At 36.7% G+C, this 21,824-nt stretch overlaps 2 protein-coding genes across 9 annotated transcripts in view; one reads left to right on the top strand and one right to left on the bottom strand.

The window, feature by feature from the left end:
- Positions 1 to 13,221, top strand: part of LOC127501260 (electrogenic aspartate/glutamate antiporter SLC25A13, mitochondrial) — a 53,351-nt gene extending 40,130 nt beyond the window's left edge. For 3 of the 4 annotated variants that reach the window (XM_051873182.1, XM_051873183.1, XM_051873181.1), the window contains 4 exons: positions 3,589 to 3,727; positions 6,579 to 6,737; positions 9,471 to 9,561; positions 12,288 to 13,221. In XM_051873182.1, coding sequence (XP_051729142.1) covers positions 3,589 to 3,727; positions 6,579 to 6,737; positions 9,471 to 9,561; positions 12,288 to 12,456 — 558 coding nt within the window. In that variant the 3' untranslated portion in view covers positions 12,457 to 13,221. The other variant, XM_051873184.1, reaches the window with a different exon arrangement.
- The window catches only part of LOC127501261 (cytoplasmic dynein 1 intermediate chain 1), an 83,472-nt gene continuing 74,869 nt past the window's right edge, over positions 13,222 to 21,824 (bottom strand). For all 5 annotated transcript variants that reach the window (XM_051873185.1, XM_051873189.1, XM_051873186.1 and 2 more), the window contains 2 exons: positions 17,687 to 17,812; positions 13,222 to 15,300 (listed from right to left, as the gene is read on the bottom strand). In XM_051873185.1, coding sequence (XP_051729145.1) covers positions 15,190 to 15,300; positions 17,687 to 17,812 — 237 coding nt within the window. In that variant the 3' untranslated portion in view covers positions 13,222 to 15,189. The remainder of the gene's footprint in view (positions 15,301 to 17,686; positions 17,813 to 21,824) is intronic.

Below are 21,824 nucleotides of genomic sequence, written 5' to 3'. Positions count from 1 at the left end.
TAACATTTCAGCATTACTCCAGTCTTCAGTGTCACATGATCCTTCAGAAATCATTCTAATATGCTGATTTGCTGCTCAAGAAACGTTTCTTATTATTATCAATGTTGAAAACAGTTTTTATAGTAATATTTTTGTGGAAACTGTGATACATATCTTCAGGATTTTTTGATGAATATACATATACAAGTTTGGACATTACTATTTTTAATGTTTTTGAAAGGAGTCTCTTATGCTCATTAAGCCTGTATTTATTTGATCAAAAATACAGGAAAAATAGTAATATTGTGAAATATTATTACAATTTAAAATAATGGTTTTCTATTTTAATATGCTTTAAAATATAATTTATTTCTGTGATGCAAAGCTGAATTTTCATCAGCATCTACTACTCCAGTCTTCAGTGTCACATGATCCTTCAGAAATCATTCTAATATGCTGATTTATTATCAATTTTGGCAACAGTTGTGCTGCTTAATTTTTTTTTTTTATAACCTGTGATACTTTTATCAGGATTCTTTGATGAATAAAAAGATAAAAAAGAACAGCATATATTTAAAATAGAAATACCGTTCAAAAGTTTGAGGTCAGTAATTGTTTTCTTTCTTTTCTTTTCTTTCTTTTTTTTTTTTTTTTGAAAGAAATTATTACTTTTATTCAGCAAGGATGTGTTAAACTCATAAAAAGTGATAGCAAAGACTTATATTGTTAGAAATTATTTCTATTTTGAATAAATGCTGTTTTAACTTTTTATTCATCAATGAATCCTGAAAAAAGTATCACAGGTCCAAAAAAAATATTAAGCAGCACAACTGTTTACAACATTGATAATAACTGAGTATCAAATCTGCATATTAGAATGATTTCTGAAGGATCATGTGACACTGAAGACTGGAGTAATGATGCTGAAAATTCAGATTTGCATCACAGAAATCAATTTTATTTTAAAGTATAGTAAAATAGAAAACCACTATTTTAAATTGTAATAATATTTCACAATATTACTGTTTTTTCTGTATTTTTGATCAAATAAATGCAGGCTTGATGAGACTTATTTCAAAAACAAAGCAAATTGTAATGTGTCCAAACTTGTGCACACACTGTGTGTGTATATATATGTATATGCATATAAGTATGTATTTATGCATGTATGTATGTATGTATGTATGTATAGAAGTTAGACTCAAACCCACTTTGCCCGCACAAGGACCATGGCTCTTTTATATTGAGCCTTTTATTTCTCATGTTGTCTCTAGTATCAATATCTCACATACAGTTTCGATATCACTCAGTAAATTACAGTAGAATGTGCTTCACTTATCAGTAAATCAGATGGCTGGTCACTGGAAAAAAGCCTGCGCTCCTGTCGTCTGGCCGAGGCAGGTAAGTCTCCAGGGCTCACCTGTCAGCCTGTCGTGGGAAAGAAGCCTTTATTTTCAGAGTCATGGTCGGAGGGGGGTCACTACGGCACACAACAGCCTGTGTGTGTAAGAATGTTGAATCCGGTGCCTCCCCTCCATCTGTGTCTCTCCTGAGCCGCGCGGACAATGTGCTTTGAGTGCAGGAGACGCGCTGCAGCCTGCTTCTCTCAGACGGCCTGGCTCCTCAGGGTCCGGCCCAGGCACAGAGCTGTCTTTGTCAGCCTAATTACCCCGCCTCTCCCCTTCTGCCGCTGCAGGGCCTCCACCACCACTCCCTGCCCATGCTCCAAAACGAAGAGCCTCAGCACACACACACTTCATATCACATTCACACACACACCTGCGAGTGTGCTGTTGGCGAGTTATCATGCACACTGAGGGCCAGTGGATCCAGATGTTCCCACATTAACACAACCTTCACCTCCGGCACTCCGGGCTCTGCCAAACGCAGATGAGCCAGGCTGGGCCTTTTGGACGCGGGGGTGATTTTTATCTGGTTTCGCAGCAAGCAGTCTGCCTTGGCCCTCAGGAGAGCACAAAGATCGCTTCAGGAAAGAGATACCTCGGCTATCTGCGCTACCTGTGTACACGCTGCAGATTAACCTTGCGAGTTTAATGAAGCCTGTCTAAAGCGCACTTCAGCCGGGCTTTAAAGCGTTCTGCTGAGAGGAAAATCTCTCTGTTTCTTCACTCCTGGCTGCTCGCCAGAGCGCTGGAGACGAGGAAACCGAATCCCGTTGAAGGTACACTGTAAAAAAAAAAAAAAAATCCGTTAAATTTACGGTAAAAAACTGGCAGCTGTGGTTGCCAGAAATTCTCCGTAAAAAATGCGGTAGCAACATTTTAGGTTTTATAGATTTAACTTCAAATTTACAGTAAAATATTACAGTTAATGAAATACGGTATTTTACTGTAATTTTAAATTACATTTAAGTTATTTATGTTATATATGTTAATTGACCAACCTGTTGAAATACTAATATCTGTTTTGTACCTTTATAATACACTGACAACCGCCAAACACAGAGGTGATATGAGTCACATGATGAATCAAAGCTCATCACAAGCAGCTTTTCCACAAGCTGAAAAGATATAAACTAATATATGGAAGGTGCACAGTGTCATTTACACAAACACTAAACACCATCATGGTAACACACATGAAATTAAAAAAATGCAATAAACATTCATTTAACAACATTAGATGTAACATAAGGTTTTATAATGTACATAACTGATTAGAAAAAACTACAAAGAAACATAGTTATTTCAATGAAAATACATCAAATGTGAAGTGTCACGTAGGGAATTTTTTTTTTTACTTTAAATTATACAATGGCTTATTCTTTTTTTACTTCCAAAAGCTGTAAATTTAACAGTTTTTTTACTCTAAAATTACATTAAATGTACGGTTAGATCTATTACAGTTATTCACCGTATATAGTATGGAAACTTTCTGTTAACCAATTAACAGTCTTTTACCGTTAAAATGAGGATAATTTTTTACAGTGTACGGCTTTGTTTATGGTGACATTAAAAAAATACAATAAACATTAATTTAACAACATTAGATGTAGCATAAAACTCTAATGTAACTAAGAAGAAACATACTTATTTCAATGAAAATACATCAAATGTGAAGTGTTATGTAGGGAATTCTGGGATTGTCAATTTACATTTTTTTTTACTGTAAATTATACAATGACTTGGTCTTTTTTACTTCCAAAAACTGCAAATTTAACGGTATTTTACTGTAAAATTACATTTAATGTGCGGTTAGTTCTATTACAGTTATTCACCATATATAGTACGGAAACTTTGTTAACCAATTAACAGTTTTTCACCGTAGCATTTTTACAGTCTTTTATTGTTAAAATCACGATAATTTTTTACAGTGTACGGCTTTGTTTACAGTGACAGATGCAAAAATAGTCTCTGCGACCGTTCCATCGAAGAAAAAGCAGCATGGTGAAAGTTTATTTGAAGTGACAAGTCAGAAAAGGCACAAAACAGACTCATTCCAAAGGGTTGACATTAACACACCATAAACCGAATCCCAGAATACCTCACAATACTACACTACTGCGGTCCCAGAATAAAAAAGAAGTCTTTCTCATGAAATATTTATGTCTTTGACTTGACATCATGCGTCCATCTTTCTGGCCCCCAGGGTGCAAAAGCCTGTTTCCTGAGAGACATCCCCTTCTCGGCCATCTACTTCCCCTGTTACGCACACACCAAGGCGGCCCTGACCGACGAAGACGGGCGAGTGGGACCTGGCAGGCTTTTGCTGGCAGGGGCGCTGGCGGGTAAGCCACCACGCACTCTCCGGTAGCCGCCTGCCACCGCTGGCTCCATTGTGGTTGGCCGTAATTAGAGTGCTCAGTGATTTAGGCTGTGTTTTGAAGTGCAGCGCGCCTGCCAAGGGTTGGATATTTTCCACTGTTTAATATAAAGGGGCTGGAAGTTTGTGCTTTGAGCTTTGAGAGTGTTAAAAGAGGAAAAAAATATCTCAAAGTCCCAAAGTAGCCATACTGCAGGAGCAATAAACAGATCCTACGAGACTGGCATGACCAGGACAACACATCCAAGATCTGACTTGCTATATTTTTACAAGTCTCTCTTTTCTCGTCACGTATAAAATACGATCCAGATCTGATGTTGTTTTTAATATTTTACTCTTGTGGTTCATCTTTAAGAAAACATTGTTTAAAAGACCATATCTTTAGCCAAGCCAGTATGGTTTGGAATGTAAGTGAAAGAGAATTAATATTTATTTCTAATCCTTTTTGCCTTTTTAGATTTACTGCTTTTTGACGTGAGTGTGATACGCGATCGAAAAGCCATACATGGTCAGAAAGAGCTTAGCATTCCTGTCTTTCCCAATGTTTTATATCTGTCAGATGGTTTAAAGCAAGTTTTTATGGGTAGGTATGTTCTTATGGCATGTATCACTCAGTCTACCATTTATCAGCAATTCGAGCTTCAAGGCAATTAGTGATTTACAGTCAGTTCGGGAAATTTAATTACACGCTCAGTTTGTGTGCCATTATTGGTGAAGGCAGACTTCTGGGGCATCAACCAATGTACAGTTGGCTTTATCCCCTACTTCTGCATGTTTTTGTGGAAATGGATGTATGTATTGCATTTTTAATTTGTCTTCAGTGTTTAGTTTTTTCTTTTCACTACAATTCTCTATCTAGAAAACGCGAACGGAGTTGCGGAATCCTGTCATAAAAACGGAATTTACTGTATAGCGCGGAATGTCACGTAATTTGTCAAATGTTTGATTAATAAATAAAAAGTAGTTCAGTACACTTGAATCAAATCGCGATATAGATTAGTGTGTCAATATTAAACTGCAAAAAGACTATTTGAATATGAATCCCTCATATTCTGTGTCTCTGTGTGAATGAATGGCGCAGACGCGTGGTTTCATTTACCTCACACACATACTGAAGCACGCGTGACGCTCGCTGTGTTTTCTTCCATGTTTGAATTTTAACAGTAAAGCTCGGTTGTGCAGCACTTTGTTTAACAAAAAAGTTTGTTTAATGTCATGAGATTAAAAGATAAATTAAATTAATATTTTATGTCTTCATTTGATTGCCAGAAAAATTTAAATACACAACACAGAATTTCTTAAAAAAACAAATCAAAACATTTTTTGTTCAATTAATTAGACATGCTTTTTGATTATTGAAATTCAATTAAACCATTAAAATGGAATCCAGAAGACTTAAAACAGAAAACAGAATTTGGTAAAAATAAATTGGATTTTGAGGAAAAAAATTAAACGTATTTCACAGGGCCCTAAAAATATTTAATTTTTGTTAAACCTTTAATAATTTGTTATTAAGTTGTATAAGTTTCATGATTTCAATTAATTAGACATGCTTTTTGATTACTAAAATTTAATTTAGTCCAAATAAAATAAAATAAAAAAATAAAAAAAATAAACGGAATCCAGAAAAAATAAAACGGAATTTGGTAAAAATAAAACTGATTTCATAGGGCCCTAAATCTAGTGTTATTTCTGTCTAGTGGCCTGTTAATGTTTAATATGGGCGAGTTGTAAAGGCTTCCCCATATGTGACCCTGGACCACAAAACCAGTCACAAGGGTCAATTTTTTGAAATTGAGATTTATACATCATCTGAAAGCTGAATAAATAACCATTGATGTACGGTTTGTTAGGATAGGACAATATTTTGCTGAGATACAACCGGAATCTGATGCAAAAAAATCAAAATATTGAGAAAATCACATTTAAAGTTATCCAAATGAAGTCCTTAGCAATGCATATTACTTACAAAAATAAATTTTTTATATATTTACGGTAGGAATTGTACAAAGTATCTTCATGGAACATGATCTTTACTTAATATCCTAATGATTTTTGGCAAATCGATAAATCAATAATTTTGACCCATACAATGTATTGTTGGTTATTGCTACCCATGCGACTTATGACTGGTTTTGTGGTCCAGGGTCACATATATTAAAAACTAAAATTAATTTGTTGCCAGTTTTATTTTTGGTAATGAAAATTATTTGAGTTTAGTTTGAGTAATTCAATTTTATGCTACAATTTATTATGTTCTTTGTCCAGTGAAGGTTTGTCCATCGAAGCAGGTCAGCAGAGAGAAAGGCACGTAATTATTCAGATGCAAGTATTTTATTTAGATGTTAAAGCTCTTGAACATGCGGTGGAGTTGGTGTGATGGCGGCGTGGCTGCTCAGACTAAATGCTATCGCTGATTTAGGCTATTAAGAGCTGAATTGGTGCTACATTGGCCTTTGTGCCGGACAGCGTGGGACAGGGCTTATGTCAGCCTCATTATTAAGCATTGTCTGGACCTTTAAATAAAAAAGACATTGCCTAATGCTGGATAAATGGAGCTTTCCGCTTGAGATATTTATTATATGTGATAAAATAGGCTGTCTGTATTTATTTGGTGGAACTAATTCATGGCACGCTGTGCATTAATCATAGATGGAGTCTCAGAGTTTACATACCCTAATGTTTAAATCCTGGCCTGAAAACTGAATTAAATTACATTCATGTGATATATGAATCAAAGGTACTCAAAAATGATGTCTGAATCCTTCAAGTTATTCAAATCAGACTCTTCATTGACATGTGTGACTTCTCTTTAGGCATGCCTGCCGCATCCCTGGTGACCCCTGCTGATGTTATCAAGACCCGGTTACAAGTGGCTGCCCGTGCAGGCCAGACCACGTACAATGGACTCATTGACTGTTTCTGGAAGATTCTTCAGGAGGAGGGGCCTCGTGCCTTTTGGAAAGGAGCTGGAGGTGCATCTCGCCAACTTACCTGAAACTAGTCATGCTAATTTTGCTTTTTTGCTCCAAAAAATGTTGCAGTTGGCCTTATATAGTAAAGGTGCATTATGTAAAATTGACAGTTAGCGGTTGGAATGGGCACTACAGCCCAAATTCACAATATCGGAGAGAGTTGTTTCCCCCACATCCTCCTTCTCAGACTCGACGCTCACACGGGTTGCCAGATTGAGGACAAGGACAAAGGAAAATGACTTTTATCTGCATTTTAATATGCTTTTGGTCATAGAGATTTTTAGATGGATGCTGAGACTTTTTAGCTCAGGTAGATCTCTGAACCAGTTAGTTTGTTGGCTTCCAAGTTGTGTTTTCTGCCAACTGGCAACCTGGGGTGTCGAAATACTATTAGCTAAATTGGCAGTGGGCAGGATCACACAGACCAAAACAAAAACATTCTGAACCGGAACGCACATTTCAAAGTAGAATAACTGGCTGTAGCAGTGTTTTTCAGAGAAACAAGTATTTGAACTTAGCATGATTCCTAAATCTTTGCAGTCCAAAAGTATGGTATTTTTATGTTTTAGTACAGACAAAAAGTTTTATACAGCGCCTTTAAAGGGTTAATTCAGCCAAAAATGAGAATTCCATCATCATTTATATCTTTCCAAACCTGTACGCATTTTTTTCTTCAGTGGACCACAAAAAGTTTAGTCACCAAAATCGCCCACTTCTGTCATAGCTCTCAAATCTCATTCAATTCAAATTTGGTTTGTCAGGATGTGCATCACAGTTGGTTTGACATCAATGATGAGATGTTGTTGACATTAAACACATCTTGACGTGCCACATATGAATTGAACGCAAGCATAAATGTGATTTAAAACCTAGGGGAAGCTTTTCAGCGAATAATGACTTAAATTTCACTGTTTCTCAAAGAAAATTGCCGTATGACTTCCGAAGATATAAAATATAGCACACATATCATGTGGACAACTTTTATTTCACTTTTATGATGCTTTTTCATAGATTTTGGAGATGGCCAGTCTCAGTTCCCATTATGGAGCACACTGGACGTTATGCAATTGTTTTTGGAACAAAATTACTTCTTTTTTGTTTTACACGGAAGAATGAAAGTCATACAGGGGCTGAATTCTTCTTAAATCTTGCTAGAAAAACTGCTATTTTCTAATTTAAGAATAGAGTAAAGAATATTTTGTTTTCCAATCTCTTAAATGGGACCTATAATGCCCCTTTTACAAGATGTGATATAAGTGTCTGGTGTCCCAAGAATGTGTCTCTGAAGTTTCAGCTCAAAATACCCCACAGATCATTTATTATAGCTTGTTAAATTTGCCCCTTTTTGGGTGTGAGCAAAAACACGCCATTTTTGTGTCCCTTTCACCATGTCCTAACCAGAAGCGATGCGATAAGATTCCAGTGGCGAGCAATTTGACTGTCCACACTAGACGCGACGTGGCGATGAGAAGCGATTAAAATCAATCAAAAACTACAGCCAATCAGAAGAGAGTGTGGGCGGGCTCTCTTGGCAAGAGCACAGCAGACGCAATGGCATGGGCAAGTACATAGTAAAATTCATAAATATTACACCATTTAAAGTACATATGGAGTGACTGAACCAATCTTTGTCATAGAATACACTTGTGTGTTCGCATTGAGTTGACAATTTGAATGTTCTTGTGCCCATTTATTTATTTTCAAGATCTGAGGTGAATTCAGTGTTGTTTTCATTACAGCTAAAAAGCTGGGAACACAGAATGGTATTCAAACTCACATTAGACGCTTTTAACATTAAATAAAGCACATAAAAAGTACCTGATATTATCATTGCTTTACTTTGTGTTGTTGTTCCAGCCGTCGCGGCTGGTTAGGACAAAAGCTCTGATTAACATGGAAAAGATATGTTTTGTCGCGTCTGGTTAGGACAGGGTGTTTAAATGCAAATGAGCTGCTGCTCCCAGCCTGCTTTCCAGAAAAGGGCGGAGCTTTAACAGCTCGCGCTTTGGTTGCTCAACAACAACAAAACTGGAGAATCTCACGCAGCCAAAATGAGGATTGTCAGTAACGGTGTTCAGCCTTACATTGTTCAAACCGGAGTCGGACACTGATGGAGAGACTCAGGAAGAAGTTACAACTTTTAGAATAAAACTGGAAGTTTCTGAATGGTTAGTGGATAAATTTATGTAGCTGCTGTGGAGTTGATTCAACTCATCACCTAGCACGTGCCGTCATGTTAATCTTTTGTGCAAATCCAGCGTTGAATTGACCCTCATTTGTGAAGCAGTCCGGAGTAAAATGACGGCATGGTAACAAAACTCTACTCTAAAGCAGCCCAACATGGCCTCACCCCCTTTGTTGTGTGTTCTCGGGGGCAGGGTTTATCTAAATTTTAGGGTTTGTGATGTCATTAACCTGGGAAAAAGCTTGTTGTAGTCCCTACCAGTCGTTTGTTGTAGTCCTAAAACAGAAAATTCTTTAAAAGAAAATATCTCCCTTTGCATTGAACTTTGAGCGTCGTAACTTTGCATATGTTGTTTATTCTCAAACAGCAACATTACACTAACTAAAGTTAAAAAAAGTGAAATCATAATCAACCACCCCTTTAATAATTGTGTGTATTAGCTCTCCTACATGACCGTCTCCTAAAGCATTTTTAATAAATGTAGAATCTGTACAGACTGCTTGCTGATGCTTCATATGAATGTCATATTGTTTATTTTTCCTGCTCAGCTCGTGTGTTTCGCTCCTCGCCGCAGTTTGGAGTGACGCTGGTGACCTATGAGCTGCTGCAGAGGTGGTTTTACGTAGACTTCGGTGGACAGTAAGACTCTCACACTTCCTAAAACTTTAAAATGGTATAGTAGCACTTTCTTTAGATTTCTTCCATTAGGAAAAAAGCTCTGGGGCACACAGTGTGAATTTGAAGAGCACTAAAATGTCAGATGCTCTGAAATTTCATTAATAGCTGTTTAGAGAGGGCTGGCTTTGTAGCAAAGACTCTCATTTCGACGGGCACTTTGTTACAGCTGAGGCAGGGAGGCCTAATTGCTGCACAAGAAAGCGTTGAATGCCTGGACTGAAAGCTGTTTGCCGCGGCATCTTTATCTCTCCTGCTGAAGCGAAAAACACCCTCGCTTTATGATTTAGAAAGGGTCAGCTGACTCACTGAAGCCTGGAGGTGACATTTCTAGAAATGCTCTTCCATAGCCACATGGCTCCATGTGTCCAAGTGATTTGAGGTGGGGAGAATTGCTTTGACTGGAGTCTGTTCCAGTTCTGGACAGAATGACCTTATTTTCCCATGGAACATTGTGCTGTCCTGAAACCCAGAAACCACAGGCACATATAAAAGAACATCATGTGTGTGTGTGTATATATATATATATATATATATATATATATATATATATATATATATATATAAACCTATGTGTGGATTTATTTTTATACCTGTTTATTTATTTATTCATGTGGCTCAGTGAGCACTTTAATAAATATACATGTTGTCATATCGAAAAGTTTACTGGAGATAAATGGCCTGACTGAATTGTAAAAACAAGAATATTTTCCTCTCAAGTTATGGAACACAAAATCTTGAAACCTTTCCATTCAGGATACAGACTGTATTTTAGGACAATGTTAAGTCATACAGTCATGTAGCTCAGATGTGAAACATCTCTTTGAGTTGACATTATTTAATGTGAAAAGAAAGAGTGAGGATGCACTGATATTGAAATTCTAGCTGATACTTGAAGGGAACATATTTTTACAAGATGTAAGATAAGTCTCTGGTGTCCCCAGAATGTGTCTGTGAAGTTTCAGCTCAAAATACCCCACAGATCATTTATTATAGCTTGTCAAATTTGCCCCTATTTGGGTGTGAGCAAAAACACACAGTTTTTGTGTGTGTCCCTTTAAATGCAAATGAGCTGCTGCTCCCAGCCTGCTTTCCAAAAGAGGGCGGGGCTTTAACAGCTCACGCTTCAGTTGCTCCGATTATAGCACTTAAACATGGAAAAAGTCAGATTTTCATGATATTTCCCCTTTAAGTACTTTCATGTTATGACTGTTATAAGGCCCAATAGTACTATAAATATAATAAAATAATAATATTGTAATGCTCATTCTAATAGAGGAGAGACCTGTAGAATGCTTTACAGAGACAGTGATCTTAAAGGGATAGTCCACTCAAAAATGAAAATTCTGTCATCATTTACTCACCCTGAAGTTGTTCCAAACCTGTATGAATTTTTCTTCTGCTGAACACAAAAGAAGGTATTTTGAAGAATATGGGTAACCAAACAGTTGATGGGCCCCACTGACTTCCATAGTATGGGAAAAAAATACCATGGAAGTCAACTGTTTTGTTACCATCATTCTTCAAAATATCTTCTTTTGTGTTCAGGAGAAGAAAGAAATTCATACATGTTTGGAACAACTTGAGGGTGAGTAAATGATGACAGAATTTTTTTATTTTTGGATGAACTATCCCTTTAAAGCAGGACTGGCAACTCTGGCCCTCAGACTTTAGCTCCAACCCTGATAAAACTCTCCTGCCTGAAGCTTTCTAGTCATCCTGATGACCTTGATTAGCATTTCCAAGTTTGATCTAAACTCTCCAGGACAGTGGATTTAGAGTGCCAATGTTGCCCATATGTCTTAAAGGGTTTAATCTTTGCCATAATTTATCGCTGTCCCTTTAAGTAGAAGCTAGAATAGTTGATCTAAGTAGGCGGAAACAATTAAATATCCAGTGCTGGCTAATATAGTATTTTTTTAAGGATTTTATTGGCAATAACCAATAAGGTGCTGATCTCTAGACACTACCTTTTAAAAGTTTGGGTCGGTAATGTTTTTGAAAGAAGTCTCTAATGCTCACCAAGGCATTTATTTGATCAAAAATACAGTAAAAACTAATATTTTTGACATCAAAGCTGAATTTTCTTCATGTCTTCAGTGTCACATGATCCTTCAGAAATCATTCTAATATGATGATTTGATGCTCAAGAAACATTTTTCGTCATCAATGCTGAAAACAGTTGTGCTGCTTCATATTTTTAAGGAAACTGTGAGACATTTTTTTAGGGTTCTTTAATGAATAGAAAGTTCAAAAGAACAGCATTTATTTGTATGTGGTCGATTTTCCATTATTTCCTTTATCATACGTCTACATGTGCACATTGATTGACATTTTATTGCTTATGTGGACACAAGTTTAAAAGTATTTTTTTTTATACAGTATATTCATGTCTGGTTTTGGATCTTCAACAGACTGACTTGAGCTACTACATGATTATGATTTCATTCAAGCTAAAATGTTAAGACGACATCCTAAAATAGGATTTGTTTCCTAAATGGAAAGTTTTTTTAAAAAAAAAAGAAAAGAAAAGCAAGAAACCGGTTCTGGTCTATTCATTTATTTCGTGTTCCATAACTTCAGGGGAAAGTATTCTTGTTTTCACTATGCAGGCAGGCTGTTTATTCTTTTTTGACAGGACGGGGCAGAATGCTCCTCCTCCTCATCCATCTTCTCTCTCCTCACCACAGAAAACCAGCTGGCGCGGAGCCTACTCCCAAGTCTCGGATCAGCCTCCCGGCGCCCAATCCTGACCACATCGGTGGCTTCAGGTTGGCCGTGGCCACGTTTGCTGGCATCGAGAGCAAATTTGGACTTCATCTACCACGATTCCGAGCGCCTGCCACCCCCCATGCTTGAAGCAAACGCGTGCACATGGGGGTGACGGTACCTTGTGTTCAGCTGCACTGGAACAAACACACACTTATGAATCTTTTCCTTCATGTTGAGAACGTAAAACCTTCAGCAGATGAACTGGAACGGATGTTTTATGTGATTATTAATGCAAATTACAGCTTTAAAGTACATGGGGATGATCTACCACAAAGTTCTGGATTCTTAAATATAAATCATTTTACATTTGATTCTTTTAGTTGTTTTATTGTATTTTTATTTATTTACCCGGAAAAAATTAATGTCAATTCATGTTATATTTACTACAGTTATTCCCCTTTTTATTTATTTATTTAATGAACAAGTTACTTGATGCATATTGCAGAGTTTTAACAGTACAAGCATATCCAGTTGAAATTAAACAATGATTTTATTTATTTTTAATGATTTATTTTCTCATTTTACCATAAAACTATGTAATCACATACTACTCACATTCATTTCATTACTGATGTGGACAATCACATTTGAATGTATTATATAGTATTTCATATTTATGTTTGTATCATGTTTTGGGGAGCTATGTGCAATGCCGATTCATAGTCTGGAGACTCCAGAGTAAGGTTTTACAGATAATGTTTGTTAGTTCTGTATTTTACCCCTTGAAAAATAATGTGAAGACACTATGTTGAGCTGTACACTACAGTAGAGTTGATTGTACATATAGTGTGTAAAGACTGTGCCTTAGATGCACTGATGGAAAGAAAGTTTTATTAAAAGATCAAAACGAAACTGGTTTAGCATGTTTTATTTGTCAATACTTGTTTCATTTAACCACACACTTCTCACTTATGGTTTTCAATAACATTTCTAAAATGTGAAACATCTTTTAGCAAGCACACAATACCTGTTTGCATTGCTGTAACACTGATGAGAAAGCCACTATTGTTGACACAGTTACCAAATTACATGACTTAATTTGTCAATACTTCATGCAGGGGGCTCAGTACAAAAATATACACACACTGTTCAAGTATACTAAAAATAACCACCAACCAACGTTGAAAATGCCTTCCTAGCAGCAGGTTATTTCAAATTCACATTTTCAAACATGTTATGGACTGATTTAGCAGTAAATGCTATCAAGGAAATGAGACGAAACATTAAAATACAATGAACTCTAACACAACAAAACTGCACACAAAGCTCACAGAAATAAAACCTAATTTTATGCTAAAGTAACAAACCCATAAGCAACAACATTAAAGGGATCGTTCACCTAAACTGTCATTCACTCACTTTCGTGTGTTTCCACACAAAATAAGCAGCTCTTTTCCATAATAAGACTGTTCATTATTCTATGTAATGACGATGGCCAGTAAACAAAATGGCGATTCGCAAACTTGATTCAATTTTACTCATTTTTGCTATCCATGTGGGTATATTTCAGTTAAAATGTCAATTTTGCTACTCTGTGCTAACGCTGTAAATTATATAAATCATGAAAATACTGATTCATTCGAGTCATTCATTTTTGGAATTGGATTCGCGTTGTGTTTTGATTCACTAAAACGTCCGACTCATGTATGTTTCCGTGAATTCCGTTAAGACAACTCAATAGAAAGACGTTTATATTATTTCGCTGTACACAGTGATCACATTAAGTATACACACTGCAGTCACATTTACTCAGGTAAAATTTGATTTATTTTGCCGTGGCGCTGAAGATTCAGGAGTGAGGAAATGGCGATGCTGAAAAGCGTTGTGAGAAACTTGATACACGGAACCTGCTAACATCGTAAATTACGCAAAATATAGAGAGTGAATTGACTGAATTAGTTCCGCTAAACACAGCGACATCTCCAAGATATATAGCGCTGTACTAATAGCCCACATTAACACACACCCTCTGAGTAAAAAATGATCTAATGACTAATTTTAAGAATTATCTGCAAATAATCGCAAAACCGATATTTTTTTGCTATCCCCGCCCCGCAGCCGATTCTACAGATTTCATTGGTCATGTTAATCACAGTGCTGATTGCTTACATGCGTTGAAATAGGCTACTAACGCTTTTAAAGTGATAGTGAAATCAGAATTGACTTATTTTTTTATGGAATATTGGAGTATTTATTGTAAATGGTTCATCCATGTACTTAAATTCATGTGCCCTCGTAATCTTTAATTGAAATAACTTGCAGTGACATCTCTTCTCTGATGATGTTTTATGGCGTGAGGGCGGAAAAAACTGTCACATGAGATCAAAGCAATAGCAAACCACAACCATCCAATCAATTCCCCATGGACAAAATCAAGTCCCGCCCTACATTTTTTCTTGTTTGAGAAGCCATTTCAGAAGAATAGACTATCGCAACTTCCATTTCATGCTGACTTTAAACCCAACCTAAATCCTAACCTCAGTATAGCACATCCTGATAGATAGATGGATAAATAGCATTACGGTTTGTCATGATCAGATCCACTGATGATATTTCTGAACTGAATGCATGAAGTTTGATCTTTTCTTGACTGGTTGACCAATGAAATCAGCTGCGAGGTAGGGTTTGCGCTTAAAAAAAATCATGCAGTATTTTTACCCAGCCTTGGTAAACAATGCCACATTTTTCATTAGATTTGGATAAACGGTCCCTTTGGATAAACGGTAAACAGCACAGTACTAGTGGGCATGCTAATTGTGTGTGTTACATCAGGCTCAGTCTGGGTTTGTGATGACGCTGATCCTGTTTATGGGTACGTGTTTACGTGGCCAGTTCCACAGGCCCCTCCTCCTCACCGTCCCCGCGGTTGGCACGGAACTCCATCAGTGTGCGGCCGAAGTGGGTCCAGTCCTCACTGTGGGGCACGGCCAGCTGCAACAGATGAGCATTTTAGAAATCCAGTGCCAAAAACACCACCCCCACCTCTCCAAAACGCCACATCAAGAGCAAAGCTACGCATTACATGTGCTGTCACAGTGTGGGAGAGGAAAGAGATCACCACACATTGTGATTCAGAGACAGAACAATAAAGCTGCTTGTTTGGCCTTTGAGTGCTGAATATTTATCGTGTCAGTTCTCAGGAAGGGGAAGATGGGGACTATGGGCCGGCTGGGTGACGATGTGGGATCGCTTTCTGCTGTCAGAGTCAGATTTAGATGAGAAAGGAAGGCTGCCTGCCGCCCATGCTGAGACAGAGAGGGAGAGAGATAGAGAGAGAGAGATCTACAGGGTTTAATTAAACAGGAATAGAGAGGTGGGAGGAGATGACAGCCACTTCCAAACCAAAGACCAAATCAAGCTCTTTTATAGTACAGCAGGGGGTCTTAAGAGGCCGTCACCTTATAACACTGGGATTTGATCACTATATACTGTATAGATGTATATTAGAGAGGTAGAGTGTACATATGAGAGAAAGTTATAGATTTGATGTGAAAAAGGTTTCATAAAACCTGAAAAATACAATTTTTAAAAAAAGTTTCAATTTGATAAATGTAAAAAATTTTATGTGGTATAATTATCAAGTAAAAAGTATCACCATATTTCGTATCTTGTACATCATAATTTTCATTTACATTATTTAAAAAAAGGTTTAAACATATTTTTCAAGGTATCATCATACCGTTTTCGGGGACATTTTGCGAACTGAAATATATCTGATATTTCACTGAGCTGAAAGGGAGACTATAATGCCCCTTTTACAAGATGTAATATAAGTCTCTGGTGTCCCCAGAATGTGTCTGTGAAGTTTCAGCTCAAAATACCCCACAGATCATTTATTATAGCACGCTTTCCAGAGTGGGCGGAGCATTAACAGCTCGTGCTTCGGTTGCTCAACAACAACAAAGATGGACAATCTCACGCAGCCAAAATGAGGATTGTCAGTAACGGTGTTCAGCCTTACATTGTTCAAACCGGAGTCGACACTGATGGAGAGACTCAGGAAGAAGTTACAACTTTTAGAATGAAACTGGACGTTTCTGAATGGTTAGTGGATAAATTTATGTAGTTGCTGTGGAGTTGATTCAACTCATCGACTAGCATGTGCCGTCATGTTAATCTTTTGTGCAAATTCAGCGTTGAATTGACCCTCGTTTGTGAAGCAGTCCGGCGTAAAATGACGGCATGGTAACAACACTCTACTACAACAACTCTTCCTCTTCTCTAAAGCAGCCCAACATGGCCTCACTCCCTTTGTTGTGTGTTCCCAGGGGCAGGGTTTATGTAAATTTTGGGTTTGTGATGTCACCAACCCGGGAAGAAGCTTGTTGTAGTCCATGCATTAACTAATGTTAATAAATGAGACCTTATTGTAAAGTGTTACCATTTTTTCTAGGAAATAATAAAATATGTTAAACAACTCTGAAACAATCTATACAAAAACATGAATGCAAACACCCCAAAATGTCTGAACAGAATGTTGCTTCCTTTGTTTTGCCACAAGGGGCACTATAGGAGATAGAAGTCTTCTTCTATGGTCCACTAGAACAAAGCATTTTAAAGACAATCTAAAGCATATTTCATGCCTTAAAAAACACTCTGTTACTGGGGGTGACCCGCGGTTGAAGAACAAAAAGCATTTAATGATATCTGAACTTTACGCAATGCGACTCAAGCGTAGTGAAAACATGCGGTGGTGAGCCAAAGCAAATATTTAACACAGTCTACTAAATATAACACAAAGGGACCTTGGCAGTCCTCAGAAGTGGTACTTCTCGCCACGACTGGAAGTTGGTGACGGCCTCTGCTGATGGAAGCCATGTTGAGTGCTTTTTGTAAATAAGCCCCCGTTCCCCCGAAACCCTTCAACTTTCCTTCACTTCATTTTATTGATGACCCACCATTATCATCAGCCCAAGGAGCCCACATGCTCGACCGACGTACTCTCCAATTACCACAATACACTGCGCTAAGATTAGCACTGCCCCACACATGAGGCGAAACCCGGAGCCCGAAAAGAACATGGGAGTCCTCGTGGTTTGCTGCTCTGTGGCGGTGGTTAATTCATGTGGAGACGGCCTTAAAATAAAAGATTCAAACAAAAACAAGCTAGCCATGCAGAGAGCTTGGTAAACATGCAAACCCTTTATGTCAAACTCTGAGAGATTCAATTTCACTTCCACTTTCATTCCGCATCCAGGCAGCGTTGGGTTGATGATGTTCGTAAAGCTGCTGTACGGGCTGAAAATAATCCTGAGGGGATAATAATAACAGTAATTTCGCACATTACGATTCTTAATTACTGACAAAAGATTCATACCTCTCCAACGTCGTATATCCACACACGCCCCTCTGAGTCTCCCACGGCGACCTCTTTGCCCCCAGCGGCCCATCTGACGCGGTTCAGAGCGGGGGCTCCCTCTATTGTCACACTAGCGCTGGGCACCTGGACTCAAAACACACCTCTAATCAAATACAGCTTCATATCAAACACACAATATGACAGTTATGCTCTCACAGAGGATACTCTCTCATAGTGAAGGAGACTTAATGGAGTTCTTAGGTATAATGTATGGTTCAAAAGTTTTGGGTTGGTAAGATTTTTTATGTTTTTGAAAGAAGTCTCTTCTGCTCACCATGGCTGCATTTATTTGACCAAAACACAGTCAAATATTGTGAAATATTACCATTTAAAATAATTTTTTAATATATTTTAAAATGTAATTTATTCCTGTCATCAAAGCTGAATTTTCAGCATCATTACTCCAGTCTTCAGTGTCACATGATCCTTCAGAAATCATTCTAATATGCTGATTTGCTGCTCAAGAAACATTTCTTATTATTAACAATGTAGTAAACTATGGATGCTTGTTTCTGCCACTGAATAAAAAATAAAAAAGTAATTGCGACTTATCTCACACTTCCGACTTTTTTCTCAGAATTGCGTGATATAAACTCACAATTCCGACTTTTTTTCCTCAGAATTGTGCGATATAAACTCACAATTCTAACTTTTTCCGCAGAATTGCGTGGTATAAACTCACAATTCCGACTTTTTTCCTCAGAAATGCACTATTTAAACTCACAATTTTGACTTTTTCCATAGAATTGTGATATAAACTCACAATTCCAACTTTTTTCCTCAGAAATGCACAATGTAAACTCACAATTTTGACTTTTTCCACAGAATTGCGTGATATAAACTCACAATTCTGACTTTTTTCTCTCAGAATTGCACAATATAAACACAATTTCGACTTTTTCCGTAGAATTGCATGATATAAACTCACAATTCTGACTTTTTTCTCAGAATTGCGCAATATAAACTCATAATTCCGACTTTTTTCGTCGAATTGCATGATATAACCTCACATTTCTGACTTTTTTTTCTCAGAATTTCATGATATAAACTCACAATTGATCTTTTTTCTCAGAATTGTGTGATATAAAGTCACAAGTGCAAGTTATAAAGTCAGAATTGTGAGATATAAATTCTGAGAAAAAAAGTCAGTGTTTTTCCTCAGAATTGGACTTTATAACAAGTTTATATCTCACTATTCTGAGAAAAGAAGCCAGAATTATGAGATATAAACTGCTTATAATAATATTTTTGTAGAAATTGTAAGACATTAGTTTTCAAGAGTCTTTGATGAATAGAAAGTTAAAAAGAACAGTATTTATGTGAAAGAAATACTATAAATGTTATAAATGTCTTTACTGTCACTTTTGATCAATTTAATCAATTAAAAAAAAATCGTACTGACCCAAAAAAGTGTTTGAATGGTATTTTATGTTTCATTGCCAAAATGATCAATTTGGAATCATATTTTGTGTTCTGAAAACTTGACGTTGTAATTTTGTAACTGTATAATGTGAATATTTACAGCTAATTGCATAAAAATTCAGGAAAAAAAAAAAAAGATAAAAAAAAATGGAAATGGGCCACAAAACATCTTTTTGAAAATATTTACAAAATTCATATTTCTCCAAAATATTCATGACAATTATTTAGGGGCAATAAAAAAAAAAAGTCACAAATGACACAAATGTTGACAAAGTCAGAGTTTTTGTATAGCCCCCAATGTGCTCGCCTTTAAAACCAAAAAATATCAACCACCTCTCTGTTATTCTTGTAGAAAAATTTGACTTCCATTGATGAAGTTGATGTAAAAACCTCATATTCTCAAATTCAAGGAAGAATATAGATAAACACAATAAATTATAACCAGAGGAATTGGAGTATAATAAATTTGTCGGAAAACGTGCCTTCAGTTTGTGCTATAACTCTTATTGGATATTATATAATATAAAATGATGTTGTTAGGATGTCTATTTGAAGCTGAGCTCTAACAGGAAGAAGAGATGAATCCACAGCTCTAAAGGAAATAGCTATGAACGCATTTAATGATTTCATAAATCATCATGAAAAGTTGCGGCGCACACATTAAAGCGATACACAGGCTCTGTTTGTGCGCGTGTGTGAGGTTGATTTCTGCCTATTACTTATGACAGTTAAGACTGGCCTGACATATGTTGTCAGCAAAGATAGAAGCTGTACGCTGGCTAATACAAAAGCTTCCTCGCTTCAGAACAGGCTAACCACAGCCTGAGAGCTATTAGCGAGCAGCTTCCTCCAAGAGTCAACTGCAAGGTTAAATTGGCTGCAAGCTTCTCTTCGCGTAAATTGGAACCAGGCGAGCCCGCAGTCTGTTAATGGTGTTATGGGTGAATTTCTTTATAAGTTGACAATGGAGAACTGTTGGCTGCTTTCTGGCACAAGATCTTTGCCTGTTTACGCATGTGTCGGTGTGTGCGTCAGCACTGGGGGCTCCTGGTGTTTTGGATAACACGCATTGTTCTTGAGGCAACACACACTCTTTCATTATCTCTTCTCAACAGACCAAACAAGCTGTTGACACTGGAATATGCAAAAAGACAGAGAAGGGGCATGAGTTACATAGGTCAGGGTCAAAGGTTACTGATATGACACGAAAGGCCAAATTTACTGCTATACATGAAAGACATACTTTCAACACTAATAGAACCATTACCATATATATATATATATATATATATATATATATATATATATATTTATTTATTTATTTATTTTGTAGAAATGACACCATAGTGGACATATATTCTTTGAAATACCTTAGAGTACCATGTAAATACCACGCTACATAAATAAATAATAATGCGCAATACACACGGCAAAAAAGTTCTAGTTTTAAGCACAAACTCACTTAAAGTTGATGATTTTTTTTCAGAAAACAAGACTTAATATCCTATGTAATTATGTTTCTAAAAGTAAATGTATCTTGATTCAAGAATGTTTAGATATTGGTACTCAAAATCAAGACAAAAATAAATTTTTTGAAGTGCACTCTCAAAAGAATCTCAAAGCTTCATATATAGAACCTTTTAGGGGTTCCATCATGGGATCATTTTATAGATTTAGTTTTAATTAATTAATTTTGTTGTAATTCATTTTTTAATTTTGATTAAACTTTATAAATTAAACAGCTTGTAAACATACTTTATCACTAAAATAAATAACACATTAAACATGATAATATTATGCAGTAATTTCTCCCTAAAGGGTTAGTTCACCCAAAAATGAAAATTCTGTCATTTATTACTCACCCTCATGTCATTCCACACCCGTAAGACCGTTCATCTTCGGAACACAAATTAAGATATTTTTGATAAAATCCAATGGCTCAGTGAGGCCTCCATTGCCAGCAAGATAATTAACGCTTTCAATGCCCAGAAAGCTACTAAAGACATATTTAAAACAGTTCATGTGACTACAGTGGTTCAACGTTAATGTTATAAAGCAACGAGAATACTTTTTGAGTGCCAAAAAAACAAAATAACAACTTTATTCAACAATATCTAGTGATGGGCGATTTCAAAAAACTGCTTCATGAAGCTTCGAAGCTTTACGAATCTTTTGTTTTGAATCAGTGGTTCAGAGCGTGTATCAAACTGCCAGTGTCACGTGATTACAGTATAAAGGCTTCGTTACATCATAAGTGTTTCAAAATTTCAATGGTTCACCACTGAGGGGCATGACTTTGGTAGTTTGATACGCGCTCTGAACCACTGATTCAAAACAAAAGATTCGTAAAGCTTCGAAGCTTCATGAAGCAGTGTTTTGAAATCGCCCATCACTAGATATTGTTGAATAAAGTCCTTATTTTGTTTTTTTGGCACACAAAAAGTATTCTTGTCACTTCATAAAATTAAGGTTGAACCACTGTAGTCACATGAACTGTTTTAAATACGTCTTTAGTAGCTTTCTGGGCATCTGAAAGTGTTAATTGTCTTGCAGGCCTCACTGAGCCATCGGATTTTATCAAAAATATCTTAATTTGTGTTCTGAAGATGAATGAAAGTCTTACGGGTGTGGAACGACATGAGGGTGAGTAATTAATGACAGAATTTCCATTTTT

This window comes from Ctenopharyngodon idella, chromosome 19 (genome assembly GCF_019924925.1).
Source record: "Ctenopharyngodon idella isolate HZGC_01 chromosome 19, HZGC01, whole genome shotgun sequence".
NCBI lineage: Eukaryota > Metazoa > Chordata > Actinopteri > Cypriniformes > Xenocyprididae > Ctenopharyngodon > Ctenopharyngodon idella.
This window is presented reverse-complemented; position numbering and strand designations above follow the sequence as displayed.